Source organism: Prunus avium, chromosome 7, assembly GCF_965620075.1.
Source record: "Prunus avium chromosome 7, drPruAviu1.hap1.1, whole genome shotgun sequence".
NCBI lineage: Eukaryota > Viridiplantae > Streptophyta > Magnoliopsida > Rosales > Rosaceae > Prunus > Prunus avium.
The window spans coordinates 25997761-26018172 of NC_142290.1; the positions used below are offsets into that span (position 1 = coordinate 25997761).

The following is a 20412-nucleotide window of genomic DNA, read 5'->3' on the forward strand; positions in this document are numbered from 1 at the left end:
CTTGACTTGCAGACAAACATGAGTAAATCCAACCAATTGAAAGATCCAACATGTATATGACACGGTCAACTAACACGAATAATGAATGAATTAGGTTAGAGCATGTCTAATGCAAGGGCAAGTGGTAAGGGGCTAGGTGTTGTTTTAGTCCCTCAAAATGGTACTATTTACAAAATCTAACCTCTTAAATTTTTTGTGGTTCTAGTGGTGGTGAGGGGCTAGGGACTAGGGGCTAAAACTCAAAATTTCTTATGTTAGTTTATTATTATTTTATTTATGATTTAAAAAAAAAATAATTTCAAAGCATAAGAAAAACAACACAAAAATTTATTTTTGGAAACAATTTTGAGCCATAATTTGGAACAACAATTTTGATGAAAAAAGACAAACTCTTTTTTTTTTCTTTTTCATTTAATTTTGTAGTTACTAAGATAGCATATATTCGTGCCTTTGGTACACATGCTCAACTAGATCATTTTAGAGACTATCATGAACATAATTAGACCTAATTTGTGCATAACGATCCATAAAGCCGCCAAGATTTTGTCCGTCTCACCCACTGGCTCGAGTTCTTCATCATCTAGTCGCTCATATATTCTTACTTTCCTTGGGTTCATTGCGTCAACTTCTTCTACATCTAAATCTTCTTCATCTTCGGCATGCTCATCCTCCACAATCATGTTGTGCAGGATTACACAAACTATCATGATGGTTTGAAGGGTGGCCCTATTCCACATTCGAATAGCCCCCCCGAATGATGCCAAATTGAGCTTGCAATATACCAAAACATTGTTCAACGTCTTTACGCAATGCCTCTTGGTACTTGGAAAACATATTTTTCCTCTCATTATTGGGATTTGGAAATGTTTTCACAAGTGGATGAGTATACCGGTCTTGGCATGAAATAATCTCTCCTGAGCATCTTGTCATTGTCTTCCCTATATCGGTTGATGTATTCGCGACCGTTTTGAGAACCTGGTTTGGTGGGCAAATTGGAGGAGGAGCTTTGAAATTTTTCCATGGTCCCAAGGATAAAAGCATTTTTCTAACGTCTACTCTCATCATCTTCTTCACGATTCGATTCATCTTCTTGAACAATCTCTTCATTATGAAATGATAAGAAAAGATATCCAAGTGTTGGATTTTGAAGTATAGAGATAAGAGAAAAAGATGAAGATGAAAGCCTATTTATTAAGGTTTGAATGTAGAAATATAAAAAGAATAAACAAGTAAAAAAGGTTTGGAGTATATTAAATATTTTATTTTATTTTTTAAAAAAGGTAAAAACAAGGCTCAACTAGCCTTGAAACCTTTATAAAAAAAATATTTTTTTTAAAAAAAAACCATCAAGCAACTAGCCATTGCAAACTGTAAAAATAAAATAAAACAGCTTAGGAAGCAACTAGTTGTTGCAAACAAAAAATATAAAGAAAAAGAACAACCCAACAATTTGCCGTTGAAAAAATAGCTTTTGGAGGGCCATGTGGCAGAGCCTCATAGGCCATTGCATTTGGAAAAGATGTGACCCTTTTTGGTAAAAAAAAGCTAATTGTAGAGCCCACTCTTGCTCAGGCCAGCACTTGGGCTAAATCAACCCCTTATCTTGTCTTAGGCCAAACACATGCATTAGAAAGTGTCTTTTTTCATTTGAGGCCAGATCTGGACCTAGCCCAAGCCAGATAAGTCCCACTAGAAAAATGAGTAACTCTCTTTTGAGATGACAAACACATTTAACTATTATTATATGGAACATATGATTCATTTTCCTATTTTCAATATATATTTTATGAGTAATGGTATAATTATGGAATTATTTCTTATTATGTTGATACGTAGTATTTAGGATTAAGTTAGTTTTTATTGGATAAAGAATGTATTATTGAAGAACGATAAGGATATAGCAAAACAATGAGAAGTTTGAAGTAAAGTCCAATTCTAACCCTCATCCTTTTTAGCAAGTTTAAGGCACAATCAAAGTGTAGTGAGATGAGAAGTGATAGTCTTTCAACTTGGGACAACTTATTATCCTATTCAAACACACATGTATAAGTACGAATTTTAATTAAGATAAAAAGGAAATTCAGCGTTTAATTTTCTGTTCATATGAAATAAGGGCCAATCAGAACATGACACGATTATATACGAATAAGGTTAGAGTTAACTAGGTTTACACACAAACGCAAAATAACAAGACCCAACACTTCCTATTCACTTCTTTGCCCCGACACTTCCAAGTTCCAATCAAGCCAAAAGCTTCACAAAAGAACAGCCACGAAAACAAGCAAGGGAATATACCCCAAGCTATCCTAAGTTTTTTTTAAAATTTTTATTTTTTAAAAAAGGTATTATTAGAATCATCGAAAGCAGCACAAAATAAACTAATAAGAATGGATAAAGCATGAGTTGGCACGTGGACCCAATCCACCGTGTCAATGACAGGTCTATTCTCAGCCCATAGTTTTTGTTGTTCGCTTGTTTTTGTTTGGTAGATCTCTTCCCTCTCTCTCTCTCTCTCTCGTCTCTCACCACCTCTGTCTCCTATCGTCTCTTTGGTCTCACCAATTTCATCTTCACGTCTTCTCCTTGATTTTTGGATTATGAATGCCTATTGATTTATAATGCTATAGTTTTAGCGCTTTCTCTAAGATTCAAAATTTTCTTATTCTGGTTAAGTAATTTCTAATCTGTTCATCCCAAATCATGATTTTTATATGAGAAAGTTTCCAAATTCTAATTTTTCTCAACACTTTGGATTCTGGGTTCTTATCGGTCCATATAAGATTTTGAGCTATAGAAAGTGAATTTGCAAATATTACCATTTGGGTTTAGTTTAAATTGATTAATAAAAAAATCTTTTTGGGAAAATTTTGGTGTTTGAATTTTTGGGGATCTCTCAAATATGGTGACAGTGAATCTTGGAATGCTCCATTATGTATTGGACCATGTATATGGTGCATTCATGCATAGAACAAAGATAAGCCCACAATTTTTTTCAAGAGGGTGGGGAGGTACAAAGCTTGAGTTGCTTGAGAGAATGATCAAGCAGCTGTTCCCAGAAGTTGCAGGTCAGAATTGGCCTCCCACTGTTATCCAACCCAATTGGAAAACAGTTTGGGAGAGCCAGACAGCTACTCTTAGAGAAGGGGTTTTCAGGACACCTTGTGATGAGCAGCTTCTTAGTGCATTGCCTCCTGAGAGTCACAGTGCAAGAGTTGCATTTCTCGTCCCAAAATCTGTGCCCCCTCAGAAAATGGCGTGTGTGGTTCATCTTGCAGGTATTGTCTGGTTTTCTATTTATCTGTGCAATAACTAAGATTGTAGTATAGCAAATCATTTCATTGGGTGATTTCACTGTTTCATTTGTTGAGCATTGAAATTTTAGAATTTAGAAATCAATTGCTAGAAAATTTGAACTGTTGGTATGATTTGTTTATTTATTTTAAAATGGGTACAATTCAAATAGGACTTTGTTCTACTTGTGTACTGTTTTCAAAGAGTAATATTTAGCATAAAGTGCTAACCAGTTTTGGGAAACCATATTTGGAACTGTTCTTGTTTTCCTTGAAAGATTGATGAATATGGTTGCAGAATGTAATTGTTTTGTTTATCTCAAGTATGCCATTGCTGGTAACTATATGATTGATTGGGAAATGTAATTAGGTCTTCTTTGGGTGGTAATGTTGAGAACGTCGGGAGGAATTTCTTGGATGACTATATATCTGTTCAAATGTCTTCAGAATAATCTGTGATAACTGATGACTTATTACTTTTTGGTATGACCTGGTCCTTCTGCATTCAACCTAGTAGAGAAGCCCCGGAAATACAAGCTAATAGAATTCCTTCACAGTAGCACTTCATGGAATTACTTATATAGCCTTTGGGGTTACAATTTGTAATTTCTTTTTTGCAGGAACAGGGGACCATACATTTGAAAGAAGGTTGCGTCTTGGTGGACCATTGTTGAAGGAAAACATTGCAACCATGGTGCTCGAGAGGTATAAATCAAACTGCACAGTCTGACACTTTTTCTAATTGAAATCAGAGTTCTACATGATTACTATGCGTAGTTTCCAGCTTTTCTATTAAGGTAGATATGTTATTGCAGCCCTTTCTATGGACAAAGACGTCCTGTGATGCAGCATGGGGCAAAACTCTTGTGTGTGAGTGACTTGCTTTTATTAGGAAAGGCAACCATTGAAGAAGCTCGCAGTCTCCTGCATTGGTTAGACTCTGAGGCAGGGTTCGGAAAGATGGGTGTTTGTGGACTTAGTATGGGTAAGAATCACTAGATCTCTTTCTATAGCTGAAGTGTCAGAACAACTGGTTCCTCTCTTTCCTTGGTTTAAATATTTGTTTCTTTTAAATTTAAACTCGTTTACTTAGTTTATACCTGCTATAAATTAATGCATTCGTCCATTCCTTTCAAATAAATCAAATGAGTTTTCCCCTGGCAGTGGAACACTCACACACAATTTAATTAATCTTCTTTTGGCCCAAAATATTCTGTGGAATCTAGGAGGAGTACATGCTGCAATGGTTGGATCACTGCACCCTACCCCTGTTGCAACCCTTCCTTTTCTCTCTCCGCACTCTGCTGTTGTGGCATTCTGTGAGGGAATATTAAAGCATGCCACTGCTTGGGAGGCACTGAGAAAGGATCTTGCAGTGCAGAAGGCTGCAATGACTCTTGAGGAGGTGAGAGAAAGGATGCGCAATGTTCTATCTCTCACAGATGTCACACGCTTTCCGATTCCAAAAAGTCCCAATGCTGTGATATTTGTTTCTGCCACTGTAAGTATTTTTCAGATTTCAGATTTCAGTATTTATCAAATCAGGCTACCTTTTCCCCATTTCTTCGTAGGAACCACTTCCTGCTTTTGATGATAACCTACCAAGTTCCTACTTTTGATGATAACCTACCAATTTATGCTACTCCTAATAAAACGAAAAATGCCATTATATATGTAAAGATTCTTTGAAGCTTCTTCTTCCTGTTTCTCTTTGTCCTCCCATGTAATGTAAGTCATTGTGGAATGTAGAAGTTCTGCATTACTTAATAGGCTTCTAGTGTTCAAAGTTTTTTTCCATCTAAATTTTGATGTTGGAGATAAACTGGCCTCTCTATTTCACTGTTGATAAATAAGTGATCTCTGTAGTGTGCAATAATTTCACAGATTTTCTTTAGTTTGCTGATTTTTGTGTCTTGCTTAGCTTTACAAGTTTTTTCCTTCGGCTGTTTCATGTTTTAGGATGATGGGTACATTCCAAAACACTCTGTGCTGGAGCTGCAAAAAGCTTGGCCAGGTTCAGAAGTAAGATGGGTCACTGGTGGCCATGTTTCATCTTTCCTTCTCCACAACGGTGAGTTCCGCAGGGCCATTGTGGATGGACTTGACAGATTGCAATGGAAGGAGGCTCCATTGTGACATTGGCATGACATGTGAAGGCCCTGTACTGATTCTGATATGGTAATCTTAAGCTCTAATTCACCACACCAAACTTGTAAAAAACTAGATACAGCTGACATCTGGAACACCCCCTAAAAGAATGGGGAAAAGGGGGCGCTTTCATGAAATACCCATTTCCTGATGTATTCTCATAACATCCATTTCCTGTTGTATTCTCATTTGCGAGGTACCTAACATTGTATGGACAACATTTACTGGCAAAGTTGTTCTATTTTCATTTTGAGCACGTGATTTGTTGGCATAAGTTTACTCGCTCGTATTTTTGTTCATTATATGGTGGCAAATTGCACAAAGCAAATCTTATTAATTCCTTTCTTGGTTACATAAAGCTGTAGCCTGTAGCACTGGTTGCTCATTTGCATGAAGCCCCAATTTTATCAAACACCTATATAACTGCAAAGTGTCAATGAAATTGTTGCCCAAATTTTCCATCGCCGCCGGAATTAAGTGCAGCTTGGGAGTGGAGCACCGCACAAGCACCGGTTATGGATATATGCTGAGGAATCGAAGCTCTGCAACTTCCCACCCACTGGAATCTGACCACACAACCTGTTGTAGCTCACGTTCAGGAACTGCAAATCCAATTGGGTCAGCCCCACCGGAATACTGCCTGTGATCTTGTTATGGTTGAGATCCAACGAAGTCAAGCTCTTGGAAAACTCCACCTTTGATAGATTAAATTCCAGCAAGTTCCTCGACAGATCAACAATCTGGGCTGTCTTGTTCAATCCGAAGATCATGGATGCATCGCCTTCGAGCTTGTTCCGGGAGAAGTCTACGGTGGTGAAGTTCAGTTTGGCTAATGAGGTTGGTATGGTGCCTGAGAGCTGGTTGTGGGAGAGATAGAGATCTGGAACGCTGCTGTGGAATTCTCCGAATGACTTCGGAATATGACCTGTAAGCAAGCAAGGGTATTAACTATGGAAGTTAACGGAAAATATTAACTATCGGTATCAAGATAAATTATATGAAAATTTTGAACAAAGTTGTATCTTTCTTTCTGGGCGCTTGGTAGAAAGAGATATATCAAGGAAGAACAGACCTGTGAGCTTGTTACGGTCTAGACGAAGAGCGTTGAGGTTGGGAAGCTGAGAAAGCGAGCTGGGGATGGAGCCTGTGAGGTTACTGAATGAGAGGTCAATAAAGGTGAGGTTCTTGAGTTGGCTGAGGAAGTCAGGTACAGAGCCTGAGATGTTGGTCCAGCTGAGGCGCAGCTCCTTGAGGCTCTTAAGCTTGGCAATGGAGGGTTGGATTGGTCCGGTGAGATTGGGTTGCTTGTGAAACTCAAGTGTTTCAAGATACGGCAAGTCACCGACTTGGGTCGGAATTTGACCGGAGACTTGGCCGGCAAAGATGGTGAGGGAGTTGATGCGGTTTGTGGTGGAGTCACAGGTGACACAGTACCAGTCACAGCAGTCTGTCTCTGACTTCCATGAGGTCAAGACGTAGGGGTCGTTGAAGGCTTTCTTGATTTGTAGGAGAACTTTCTTGTCTTCTGGGTTGCAGAGCTCGGAGAGCGCTGGGTTTAGGATGGTGGAGAAGAGTAGGGTCAAGCAGAGGAGGGTGGAGAGCTTATGGTCCATTTTGTGGGTTTTGGATGAGAAATGTGATTGCGATTCAACGAAGAGTTGGGATATATATAGGTATTGCATGTGCATATATACGTCAAAGTGTTTCTGATTTTGGATGATGGATATGATGACGAAAGATTTTGGAGTTTGCACAGGTGGTGAAGGTCTTATTGGAGGCATTTAATGGATATATATGACAAAAGTAACATGCTTTGCTGTAGTCCATTCAAACATGATATATATTTGGCAATTCAATAGCCAGTCTCTCTAAGTTGCTAAAGGCTGCTTTCATAATCTGCAGTAAATTCTCGACGTGAGCGTAATATTGTCACATGATATTATTAATTCACTTATATATCATTACGGTTAAGAAAATAAATTCTTTCTACACATAATCTCTGTTATTTGGGGAAAGTAAAATTTAGACGAGGAGAGGAAGAAGGATAAAGAATGTGGAATCCATGGGAACATGGTTTGGTTGGCTACAATGGGGGAGGGAGGCCTAGGCGAGAAGTGGCCCTGTCTCCCCCGTTGTTTTCAATTCCTTTTGTATATCTATAGCATCCAGAAGGAGATGATAAGGTTGATATATAAAATTTCATACTATATTTCAACTTATAGGCCCCTCAAACATTGAATCCTAGCTCCGCACCTGCGGCGAAGGTGGAGTGCCAAAGCTGAGGACCTATATCTAACCAAGACTGCTATTTTGTTACTGTGAGGAGCCAAATCTAAAAAACTTTAGGTTTGCTAGCTGCATAACTTTGTTGTGCTGAGAACTTCAACAAGTCAAAAATGAAGGCTCTCTCTTTGTTTATTTATTGTGTGCTGAGATCTGGAAAATGGAGGTGACTTTGAAAGCTAATTCAATTGATTGTATCTCTCTAAATCCCAGATAACCCTCCACCACATTGAGCTTCACCAAGTTGTCTTCCTCAACTGCAGAATTCGTGGCGGGAATAAACGTGTGGAAAGTCAATGGTACTTGCTTGTTTGGTTTGTAGTATGACTTGACTATGATGAGTAAGCATTATCATGTCGGTGGATCCTTACCTTCTGTTTTCAGCCCAAGGATCTACTGGTCTCACAAACTCACATTATAAAAAATTATTGATATATAGCCATGTTGAATTCTACTCAATCTGTACAACACCATCATTTTATATGATATCATGTTGTAAAAATTAATAATTTTGTAATCCTGGTCAACTAGTGTAATCTAAGTATGCTTCTATCTTGCATAATTTTGCTAATAAATCATGCATTTATTCAATGAGTCCATCATCTTCTTCTTTAATGAAAATCCTTTAACAATGTTTTTAAATTCTTTTTCAGACTTTCATATTAAAGAACAAAAAAAATTGTTCAGGAACACTATACTTGAGGTGGAATGTGATTCTAAAGCCGCTGTTCAGTTTTGTCAAGTATTGGAAATAAGGAGCTCTTGACCATTCATCCAACTTGAGCAGGTTGAAGAATATAATTCCCACATCAAAAATTTGACTAAATAAAATATAAAGATATAATGAATGGTTCCACCTCGAATATCACTTAGGCTTTTTATGATAAAACCTCACACTTATTGAGCTTTGTAAACGGTTAAGTTTGGGACAATATATGTGTTGCTAGTAGTGGGGCACTAGCCCGTCTCTCTGAAATTTGACATGGTATAAGAGTGAGTTGATTGATTGGGCCTGAATTATTGGGTTTTACCCTTACCCATGTGGCATTCACATGTTGGGCTTGAATGTTTGACTCCTATGCGTACCTGGCTCCACATGTGACCCACTATGTAGTGGTCCCATGTGAGAGGGCGTGTTGAAGAATATAAGTCCCACAACAGAAATTTGACTAAATAAAATACAAGATATAATGAATGGTTCCACTACTAATATAATCGAGGCCTTTTGCGATAAAGCTTCACACATACTAGGCTTTGTAGGTGGTTAAGTTAGGGACAATATCGGTGTTGCTAGTACTAGGCCACTAGCACGAGGGAGAGTTTTTGTTAATGATTAATGAAATAGTTTATTTGTGGCATAGATTTACTACGATATATGAGAGTTCGCACTAGCCCTAGCCACTTGTTTTCAGCTTTGGTCCACCTCTCAACCGAAAGAACAAGTTAGGAAAAAAAAAATGATAGCTAAAGAAGAGGAGATAAATCATTGACTATTTTAGTCTCTACTTTGTCGAACAAAAATTTTATATTCAATTGCATCACATGGATGAAAATTTAAGTCTATACGTAACTATGCCAAAAAAAAAAAAAAAGGCTTTTGTCTTTTTGTGGAGGCCAATGACTTAAGCAAGATGAAAGTAATGGAGCAGCTCCCATTGCATTCACAAGCTAGCATTAACCCTTACTGTTAATATTGTTTTTCTTTGCTTTTCTTTGCTCTTTGCCAAATCTAGATCTTTGGTTTTCTTAGTTTTGCTCAATGTCATCAAACTTTCAATTTCAGTTACAGAAGAAATCTTTCAGCTTTGGATTCTTTCGCATTTTGGGTTTGGATCAAAGTCATCGTATTATGCTTTGCTTGGTTAAAGTTATATTCTATGCATCACTGCATTTCAAAATTTGAATTGGTTTCTATCTATGATTGTTGGGAGAATTTTATGTCTTTGTTTATATATGAGTTGAAATTGGTGATCTATGTTAGCTAGCTTTATTATGTATTGTTGACCTCTAAACCCTAGATGCTACATTTTTATTTCTTCATGGTCAGTCTGAGGCCAGAGAGCTGCTGCTGCCCAAGCCAATTGGCAAATTCAATGTAATGTGCTTTAACTCACTGTCCAAGCCACATTCTAGTGCCAGAGAAATTCTAGTATAAGGCTGTCCTCTGTCGCGGTCTCACCCAAGAAATTCTAACATTAAACTAATGAAACACTTGATTACATAGAACATGATATCATACTAAGTTTAGACAATGCTATTCTGCAAAAGATTCCTAATCATGCCTTCATGATGGCACCAAGTGCTGCAGACTGTGATGTGTGTTTTAACTTTTAACAAAGGGTTATAATGAGGTTACAACACACCCTCAACATATCCCCTCATTATGAAAATCGTCATATCAGAGAAAATTGGACTTCTTGACCTTTGGGGCGACTTGGACATAGCTTTCAGTTGGGTTTGCCCAAAACATTCTGTGGAATCTAGGAGGAGTGCATGCTGCAATGGTTGGATCACTGCACCCTACACCTGTTGCAACCCTTCCTTTTCTCTCTCCACACTCTGCTGTTGTGGCTTTCTGTGAGGGAGTATTAAAGCATGCAACTGTTGGCCTTACACTGGCAAAGTTTTCTATGTTACCTAATTGAGCAAGTGATTTGTTGGCATAATGCACAAAACTAATCTTATTAATTCCTTACTGCTTGGTTACACAAAGCTGTAGCCTGTGTAGCACTGGTAGCTTATTGCATGAAGCCCTTATTTTATCAAACACCTATATAACTGCAAAGTGATTGCTGGCCAAACCTTCCATCGCCGCCGGAATTACGTGCAGCTTGGGAGTGGAGCACCGCACAAGCACCGGTTATGGATATATGCTGAGGAATCGAAGCTCTGCAACTTCCCACCCACTGGAATCTGACCACACAACCTGTTGTAGCTCACGTTCAGGAACTGCAAATCCAATTGGGTCAGCCCCACCGGAATACTGCCTGTGATCTTGTTATGGTTGAGATCCAACGAAGTCAAGCTCTTTGAAAACTCCACCTTTGATAGATTAAATTCCAGCAAGTTCCTCGACAGATCAACAATCTGGGCTGTCTTGTTCAATCCGAAGATCATGGATGCATCGCCTTCGAGCTTGTTCCGGGAGAAGTCTATGCGGTTGAAGTCCAGTTTGGCTAATGAGGTTGGTATGTTGCCTGAGAGCTGGTTGTGGGAGAGATAGAGCTCTGGAACACTGCCGTGGAATTCTCCGAATGACTTCGGAATATGACCTGTGAGCTTGTTACGGTCTAGATGAAGAGCGTCGAGGTTTGGAAGCTGGGAAAGCGAGCTGGGGATGGAGCCTGAGAGGTTATTGAATGAGAGTTCAAGAAAGGTGAGGTTCTTTAGTTGGCTGAGAAAGTCAGGGACAGAGCCTGAGATGTTAGTCCAGCTGAGGCGCAGCTCCTTGAGGCTCTTGAGCTTGGCAATGGAGGGTTGGATTGGGCCAGTGAGATTGGGTTGCTTGTGGAACTGAAGGAGTTCAAGATATGGCAAGTCGCCGACTTGGGGAGGGATTTGACCGGAGAGTCCGCCGGAGAAGAGGGTGAGGGAGTTGACGCGGTTTGTGGTGGAGTCACAGGTGACAGAGTACCAGTCACAGCAGTCTGTCTTTGGGTTCCATGAGGACAAGGCGTAGGGGTCGTTAAAGGCTTTCTTGATTTGTAGGAGGACTTTCTTGTCTTTCGGGTTGCAGAGCTCGGAGAGAGCTGGGCTTAGGATGGTGGAGAAGAGTAGGGTCAAGCAGAGGAGGGTGGAGAGCTTGAGGTCCATTTTTTGGGTTTTGGATTGAGAAATGTGATTGTGATTCAATGAAGTGTTGGATATTTATAGGTATTGCATATGCATATAAGTCAAAGTATTTATGATTTTGGATGATGTGCATACACTGACGAAAGATTTTGGAGTTTGGACAGTTGGTGAAGGTCTTATAGAAGGCATTAATGGATATCACACAAGTAACATGCTTTGCTTTGCTCCATAGACCATTCAAACATGTTATGTGTTTGTTAATTTCATAGCCAGTCTCTCGTATATTTGCTAAAGGCTGTGTAAGCGTAATATCATCACGTGATGTTATCAATCCTCTCATATACTATAACGCTCAAGTAACATAATCTGGGAAAGTAAAATTGAGACAAGAGGAGAGGAAGAAGGGTAAAAAAATGTGGAATCGATGTGGGAAACATGATTTGATTGGCCAAAGGTGGAGTGCCAAAAGCAGAGGGCCTAATTCTAACCAAGACTGATATTTGTGGAGTGCTGCATAACTTTGTTGTTATGAGAACTTGGAACAAGTCAAAGATGATGGCTTCTGTTCAATCTTTATCTTTTGTGTGCTGAGATCTGGCAAATGGAGATGACTTTAAATGCTAAAGTTAGCTAACTCAATTGCTTGTATCTCTCTAAAAATCTCATATAAACCTCCACCACATTGAGCTTCACCAAGTTGTCTTCCTCAACTGGTGTATGGTATATGAAACCTTGGTATCCTTTTGATCCTATATCCTTACAAAAATGCCGAATTAATTCAACCCTAACTTGGTGGAAAGTCAATGATTTTTGCTTGTTTAGTTTGTAGTATGACTTGACTATGATATGAAAGCATTCTGTGTCGGCAGAGCCTTAGCTTTTGTTTTCAGCCTAAATGATTTATTGTTCTCACAAACTCACATTATAAAAAATAATTCATCTAACCATGTTGAATTCTATTCAATCTGTACAACACCACCATAACAATAGGGTCATTTTATATGACAGAACAAGTTAATAGTTGCAAGAGCAATGGGCTTAACTTTGAGTTCTCAAGTGAGCGAGAGACTGTAATGAGGGTTATAATGAGAGAGTCCTTTTTTAATAGAAATTTTAGGATTAAATTTATAATTCAGCCAAAAAAGCCACTAGTCATAAAAGGCTAATACAAACTAGCCACAAAAGGCCATTATAATAACAGAGCAATCTAACAGTAAAATTAAGACAATCTAGTCCACCTCCACTAACGATCACGTAGGATCGAAGAAACTCTAGCATAGGCATCCCAACTAAGATTGCAAACTCAGAATAATAAAAAAGAGATAAACCAATCCAAAAGCTCTCACGGAAGAGATGTGAAAAACTCTCACAAAAAGAGAGGTGAAAACTATACAGAGAACCCAAAGAGTCTATGCGACTTATTCCGAACATAAAGAAACCGCAAAAAGAATGGTGGTGGAGATCTGATGCCGAGATGTAGCCGCTTGTGATGGTTGGAGGAAAATCATAACAAAACGAAGACAAATAGGTAAATCATTGTCTCTGAAAAATGGGAGAAGAGGAAAAGGGCGGAAGAGAAGAGGGGAGAGGGAAGGGAAAACAGTGGTTTCCTCCCCCCTCAAAGTGAAAACGGCTCTAGGAGTGTTTTTTTGGGAGAGAAGGGGCTAGAGTTTGTCTAGTTGGTTATATAATGAGAGAGTCCTTAATAGCTATAAGATTAATTACAGAACTATTATTAGATGGCCAAATCCAACCCCTCAACACACCCATCAACGTATTCCCTCATTATAAAGCTCGTCATATATTGGAGAAAAATGGACCACCTGAACATTCGGCCAACTTGGACGCAGCTTTCAGTTGGGCTTGCGTCTTTTTCACACCCAATTTTGTGTTTGGATACCCTTGTTTCTTTGAACACTACTTGATATTTGGGAACATTTTCTGAACACCTAAACCAAATTACTAGCTAATTTGTTTACTCCATCCAACAAAAAAAAACAAAAAATAAAAAACAAATTACTAATCATCCAACAACACCCTTCTGTTCACTCCCTCAGCTCAAACTAATTGTCTTTGGATAGCAATTTTCCATTACAATCTACTCTCTCCACATTGAAATCTAGAAGACTACAAAGGATGACTTAATTAATCACCCTCTGATGATTATAAGGGTGAAACGGTAAGATTTTTGTCTGGTTCTTTTTTTTTTTTTTTTTCTAGCTGATGATGGCATAGCTGGCCTAGGCTTGGGTTGTGCTGTGTTAGTTTGTTTCTCTGCTTGTTTCGGCTTCGGTCCACCTCTCAACCGAAAGAACAAGTTAGGGAAAAAAACGATACCTAAAGAAGAGGAGATAAATCATTGACTATTTAGTCAAGTGACATTTAGTCTCTATTTTATAGAAGAAATTTTATATTCAATCGCATTGCATGGATGAAAGTTTAAGCCTATGTGCGTCTACGTAGACCAAAAAAAATAAGGAAATTGAAAATAACAAATTAACAACAAAAGAGGCTTTTTCTTTTTGTGGAGGCCAAGGACTTAAAAAAAACTTGAAATTAAGGGAGCAGCGCCCATGGTTAGAGAAGAAGACTTTCAGGTTTGGATTCTTTCGCATTGGTTAAAGCTATATGTTCTATGTATGACTGCATTTCAAAGATTTTTTCAAAATTTTACTTGGTTCCTATATGATTGTTGGGAGAATTTTATTTCTTTTTGTTTCTATGAGTTGAAATTATTGGTGATCTATTTTTGCTTTATTATGTAGTTTTGGCGTCTAAACCTTAGATACCAAAGCTATTGGCAAATTCAATGTAATGTGCTTTAACTCACTGTCCAAGCCAAGCCAGATTATAGTGCCATTGAAATTCTAGTATAGGGCTGCCCTCTCACCCAAGCATTACTCTATTTTCATTTTGAGCAAGTGATTTGTTGGCACACAAAACAAAACTTATTAATTCCTTACTACTTGGTTATTAGAAGAAGCTGTAGCCTGTTTCGCACTAGTAGATTATTGCATGAAGCCCTTATTTTATCAAACAGAAGTATATAACTGCAAAGTGGTAATGAAATTGCTGGCCAAATTTAATCTTCCATAGCCGGGGGGAATTACTTGCAGCTTGGGAGTGGAGTACCGCACAAGCATCGGTTATGGAAATACGTCGAGGAGTCGAAGCTCTGCAACTTCCCACCCACGGGAATCTGACCACACAACCTGTTGTAGCTCACGTTCAGGTACTGCAAATCCCCTTGGGTCAGCCATACTGGAATACTGCCTGTGATCTTGTTATGGTTGAGATCCAAGGAAGACAAGCTCTTCGAAAACTTCACCTTTGACAGATCAAATTCCAGCAAGTTCCTCGACAGACCCACAATCTGGGTTGTCTTGTTCAATCCGAAGAGCATGGATGCATCACCTTCGAGCTTGTTCCGGGAGAAGTCTATGGTGCTGAAGTCCAGTTTGGCTAATGAGGTTGGTATCTTGCCTGAGAGCTGGTTGTGGGAGAGATAGAGAGCTGGAACACTGCCATGGAATTCTCCGAATGACTTCGGAATAGGACCTGTAAGCAAGCAAGGCTTTAAATATGGATGTTAACAGAAAATCGACATCAAGATAATTATACGAAAATTTGGAAGAGACCTGTGAACTTGTTACGGTCTAGATGAAGAGCGCCGAGGTTTGAAAGCTGAGAAAGTGACCTGGGGATGGAGCCTGTGAGGTTATTGTATGAGAGTTCAAGAAAGGTGAGGTTCTTGAGTTGGCTGAGAAAGTCAGGGACAGAGCCTGAGATGTTAGTCCAGCTGAGGCGCAGCTCCTTGAGGCTCTTAAGCTTGGCAATGGAGGGTTGAATTGGGCCAGTGAGATTGGGTTGCTTGTGGAACATTAGGGTTTCAATTCAAGATATGGCAAGTCGCCAACTTGGGGAGAGATTTGACCAGAGAGTCCGCCGGAGAAGAGGGTGAGAGCAGTGATGCGGTTTGTGGATGGAGTCACAGGTGACAGAGTACCAGTCACAGCAGTCTGTCTGTGGGTTCCATGAGGCCAAGATGTAGGGGTCGTTGAAGGCTTTCTTGAATTGTAGGAGGACTTTCTTGTCTTTCGGGTTGCAGAGCTCGGAGAGAGCTGGGTTTAGGATGGTGGAGAAAAGTAGGGTTAAGCAGAGGAGGGTTGAGAGGTTGAGATCCATTTTTTGGGTTTTGGATGAGAAATGTGATTGTGATTCAAAGAAGTGTTGGATATTTATGGGTATTGCATTGTGCTCATAAGTTATAATGACGAAAGGTTTTGGAGTTTGGACACTAGGTGAAGGCCTTATAGGAGGCATTAATGGATATCACAGAAGTACCATGCCTTGCCCCATGTAGTACATTCAAACATGTGGAATCCAACGGAACATGGTTTCTCTCTCATTTGCTGAAGGTTAGATTGAGTGTAATATGTTACCAATTCACTTATATATGACTACGATTAGGAAATTAAAAATGTGGAATCCATTGGAACATGATTTGGGTAGCCAAAGGTGGAGTGCCAAAACTGAGGGCCTAATATATATATATATCCATTCAAGACTGTGTGCCAAATCTATAAAACTTTAGGTTTGCTGGCTGCAACTTATGTTGTGCTGAGAACTTCAACAAGTGAAAAATGAGGGCTCTCACTTTAATGTTTATATATTGTGTGCTGAGATCTGGCTAATTCAATTGATTGTATCTCTTTAAATCTCAGATAATTTAATTGATTGTATGGTATATGAAACCTTGGTATATATATCCTTTTGATCCTATGTCTTTAAAAAATACTGATGAATTGGTGGCGGGCGATTTATGACTTAAAGCTTTCTTTCTGCAATGCTTTTGCGCTTCTTTTAAGCAAAAGCATTTCTTTTGAGCTCACCAAAAATGCTTCCGCTTGAATTTTCTTTATCTTTTCTTCTCTTTAAGGCCCGTCTGGTAACGTTTTCGAAGAATGTTTTATGAGAATATTTTTAGAGAATGAAAATAAGAAAATGAATTTGCATTTTCAAAATTTGAGAATACATCTGGTAGCTTAATTAGAATACACTCTAAAAAAACAAAAGTGAAAACGTGTATGGTAACATAACAATGAAAAATGTATAATTTAACCCCCAAAAAATATGATTTTTTTTAAAGGTTGAAATTATTATAAACAAAAAATTTATATATATAATTTAACAAGTAAAAAATTCTAATGTTTTTTAAAGGTAGAATTATCCTATCTATGTTCTTTTTCTCCTTTTTTTCCTTTTTCTTTCTTTCTTCCTCTTCTCTCCTTTCTCTTTCTTCTTCCTTCCCAGGCCACCTTTTTTTTTTCTTTCTTCCTCCTCTCCTCTCTTTTCTTCTTCCTTCCCCTAGGCCCCATTTCTTTTCCTTTTTTTTCTTCCTCTTGTCTCCTCTCTTTTCTTCTTCCTTCCTAGGCCCCCTTTTTTTCTCTCCTTTCTCGTTTCTTCTTCCTTCCCAGATCCCACCTTGATGTACTGTATCTATCCCTATTCTCTATAAAAAAAAAAAAAAAAAAAAATTAAAATTAATCTATCTCTTCTCTCTTCTTGGTTTCACTGTTTAGTGGTTCTCCAACATCAATTAGTTCTGGCGGTGCCGGCACTGCAAACTGGAATGGGTAGACCAGCCTGAACTCAGGGTCAGCAATGGCTGTTGACGATGATTGGTTTGGATCGGAGGAGATGGTTTTCACAGTGGTGCTCTTTAGTTAATTGGAGAAAGAGAGATAGGGACAAAATAAATTTTCGTATCTTCAGAAAACGAAAATGTTGAAATTGAAAACAACATTTTATCGTTTTCAACTTTTGTTCACAAAGTTGGATTTGTTTTCAAAAAATATTTTCTAAGGGAAAACGAAAACGATCCACCGAACATGTATTTGCCCAAAAACAGGAAACGTAAACGGGATATGGGCTCTAAAAACATTACCAAACGGCCTTTAGCCTTTGTTTTCAGCCTAAAATAATTTACTGCTCTCACAAAGTCACATCATAATGAATCAACAATATGATCATTTTATATGAAAGAACAAGTTAATAGTTCCAAGTAGAGATCGTACGGCGAAAATTTTCAATTCAAGCTAGGCTTTTATGGGTTTTTTTTATTTTTCTAGCCGAGCCGAGGGTTCAAAGGGGTCAGCTCGGGCCTGCACATCGAGCTGAGCTTAGGTGAGCTTTCTGGATCAGGCTAGTTTACCCACAAGGCTAGTTTACCCACAAGCCTAGACGGCTCGCCCATTGCTTTATATCAAGGAACAAAATATCAATAATATTGTGATATGAACTTTCAAAAATTAAAGAAATCAATTAAAGTCACTCAAGCACGCACACAGGGTTTCGAACTCTCCCCATTCCAAGATTTGTAGCCTCTTAACCACCACGCTAGTCATCACTTTATGATTATAAACTATGGAATCTCGTATTTATAATACCTGGGAGCTGTTTCTCAAAATAGAAATTAACATAATTACTTATTGTGTTATATTGTTGATCAGTTACTTAATTACTTAATATAATTTATTTCTTTTTTATTTAATCCATTTAATGTTATTGATTATTTTATTATTCATTATAAGTACTTACATTACTAAATTCCCATTCAAATTGTTGCTTAATTACTTAAATCTCTATAATCATTTTCTTTATTTCCTATTTAATTCTTCCTTGGATAAATTCATTTATGTTCTTAGTTAATTTTCAATCTTCACTATTATTTTTTAAGCATGATAAAGTGTCTAATTTTCATGACAAATCAAGTTGGTTTACATCTTTAATTATTTTTCAATTTTTGATAAATAATAAATATAAGAATATCATGGCCAGTGAATAACGTGAAATAAGGTTACTCATGTATCTTACCATGCAATTTATAAAGTGTAAAATATTGTACTAAAAAATAATAAATAAATTACTATGGGTTGTTTAATTATCTTTCATTAATTACTCCAGATTTTCTAAGTCACCGTGTTTGTCAGCTCGCAATATAATCAAAAATCACTCAAACCCACTATGCAATGCATTTCCTTCCAATTTTTTGTGTCAAAATAATAGATGATTGACTAAATAAACTTCTTCTAAAGTTTCATTAAAAATTTCCATGTATTTATCATAATTTCCGTGGTTTTATCCAATTTTTATCGATATCGATATTTTCCTGATATTTCCATCGATATTTCCGTGTTTTTGAACCACCGATATTTCCGAAACTATCGATATTTAAGACCTTGCTTCATATTTCCTTATTTCCATCCAAAGCATTTAAGTAAATATCTTGTTTTTTTTATTTTAATATATTTTTATATCACTACATTTACTGTAATTTAAAATGTAAATATAGAAGTATCCCCATTTGGATTCAATTAAAAATACTAGAAAATCAAATTCCTAAGACCATCTCCAACAATTGGGGTGGAAACCCAAATTTTCAGTTTTGAGTCCAAAATTCTTCCCCAACCCATGTATTTTGTGTAAGATCCCACATTGACCAACGGAGAGGGGGTGATGTGCCTTATATGTACATGCCCGCCTCCATCTAGCACGAGGCCTTCCGGGAGCCCACTGGCTTCGGAGTCATGGGAACTCCGCTCCGAAGTTAAGCGAGTTGGGGGCTAGAGCAATCCCAGGATGGGTGACCCACTGGGAAGTTGCTCGTGAGCTCCCAAAAACAAAACCGTGAGGGTAGAGAGGGGGGCCCAAAGCGGACAATATTGTGCTACGGCGGAGCCGATCCTGGGATGTGACAATTTGGTATCAGAGCCACTTTGCTGTGTGGTGCAAGTGTGCCGACAAGGACGTCGGACCCCTAAGGGGGTTGGATTGTAAGATCCCACATCGACTAACGGAGAGGGGGTGATGTGCCTTATATGTACATGCCCGCCTCCATCTAGCACGAGGCCTTTTGGGAGCTCACTAGCTTCGGAGTCATGGGAACTCCGAAGTTAAGCGAGTTGGGGGCTAGAGCAATCCCAGGATGGGTGAGCCACTGGGAAGTTGCTCGTGAGCTCCCAAAAACAAAACCGTGAGGGTAGAGAGGGGGGCCCAAAGCGGACAATATTGTGCTACGGCGGAGCCGATCCTGGGATGTGACATTTTGGGGGGTGGAAATTTGAGAAATGTCAACTTTGGGATGGAATTCCAGTCCAAGTTTTGCCTTGACTGGTATTTTGTGTGGAGCCTAAAGCTTTGTTTGGAAGACCATGTGAAGAAGAAAAAGAGCTGGGCCCCGCTTGATAGCAAAGCTGTCTGGCCAGCAGCTTTGTGCGCAACAGCTGGCAGCTCCAGCAAAGATGATTCCAACGGCTGAATTCAAAAGCTGTATTGTTTTTTTTTTTTTTTTATAATTCCAACGGCTATATTTTACATCAACGATCAGGATCTGAACGGTAAAATTTCACATCCAACGGCTCAAATTTAAATCCAACGGTCAAAATAATATTTACAATTAATATAAATCAGATCCAACCCCAAAACTTATTCCAAACTCTATAAATAGTCATTCATTTGGTAAATAATCCACTAAAAAATCTTCTTCTTTTTTCCTTTCTCCCTTTGTTATATTTTTTCATTCTACTTTCATTCTTGTTGAGAATGGCCCCAAAACCCCAAAGAGGTGTCAATTGGAAACCACAAGAAGATGAGGCATTGTGCAAAGGGTGGGTTTCTATCTCTGAAGATGGCCGCTTTTAAAAAAATCGTGTGGTTCCATTGTTTTTAAAATAAATTGTGTGCTACTTGTTTTTACTTTCAAAGTCCATGAAATAAAATGTTGTTGTACTTGTTTTTATTTTTAAGCGAAATTCTATTATGTTTTGGAATTTTAATTTTTTTATGTTAAAATTTTTAGAAAATTCAATCAAGAATGTTGAAACAAAAATAATGTCAA

At 38.3% G+C, this 20412-nt stretch overlaps 3 protein-coding genes and 1 pseudogene across 4 annotated transcripts; 1 reads left to right on the plus strand and 3 right to left on the minus strand.

The window, feature by feature from the left end:
- The first annotated feature begins 2484 nt into the window (after positions 1 to 2484).
- On the plus strand, positions 2485 to 5694 carry LOC110745414 (alpha/beta hydrolase family protein). Its single transcript, XM_021945498.2, has 5 exons — positions 2485 to 3275; positions 3911 to 3995; positions 4106 to 4275; positions 4517 to 4791; positions 5250 to 5694. The coding sequence occupies exons 1-5, from the start codon at positions 2900 to 2902 to the stop codon at positions 5424 to 5426; spliced, it is 1083 nt and encodes a 360-aa protein (XP_021801190.1). The 5' UTR covers positions 2485 to 2899; the 3' UTR covers positions 5427 to 5694.
- A 58-nt stretch (positions 5695 to 5752) lies between these two features.
- LOC110745413 (polygalacturonase inhibitor) lies at positions 5753 to 7097 on the minus strand. Its single transcript, XM_021945497.2, has 2 exons — positions 6511 to 7097; positions 5753 to 6363 (listed from the first exon to the last, which is right to left on the minus strand). Exons 1-2 carry the CDS (start codon positions 7049 to 7051, stop codon positions 5912 to 5914), a joined length of 993 nt encoding a protein of 330 aa, XP_021801189.1. The 5' UTR covers positions 7052 to 7097; the 3' UTR covers positions 5753 to 5911.
- A 2789-nt stretch (positions 7098 to 9886) lies between these two features.
- LOC110745412 (polygalacturonase inhibitor-like) lies at positions 9887 to 11623 on the minus strand. The gene has a single exon (XM_021945495.2). It carries the CDS (start codon positions 11532 to 11534, stop codon positions 10542 to 10544), a length of 993 nt encoding a protein of 330 aa, XP_021801187.1. The 5' UTR covers positions 11535 to 11623; the 3' UTR covers positions 9887 to 10541.
- Positions 11624 to 14279: 2656 nt separating this feature from the next.
- Positions 14280 to 15944, minus strand: LOC110745411 (polygalacturonase inhibitor-like; annotated as a pseudogene). The gene is made up of 2 exons (XR_015837062.1): positions 15152 to 15944; positions 14280 to 15071 (listed from the first exon to the last, which is right to left on the minus strand). The product of XR_015837062.1 is annotated as a polygalacturonase inhibitor-like (transcript).
- Between the last annotated feature and the right edge of the window lie 4468 nt (positions 15945 to 20412).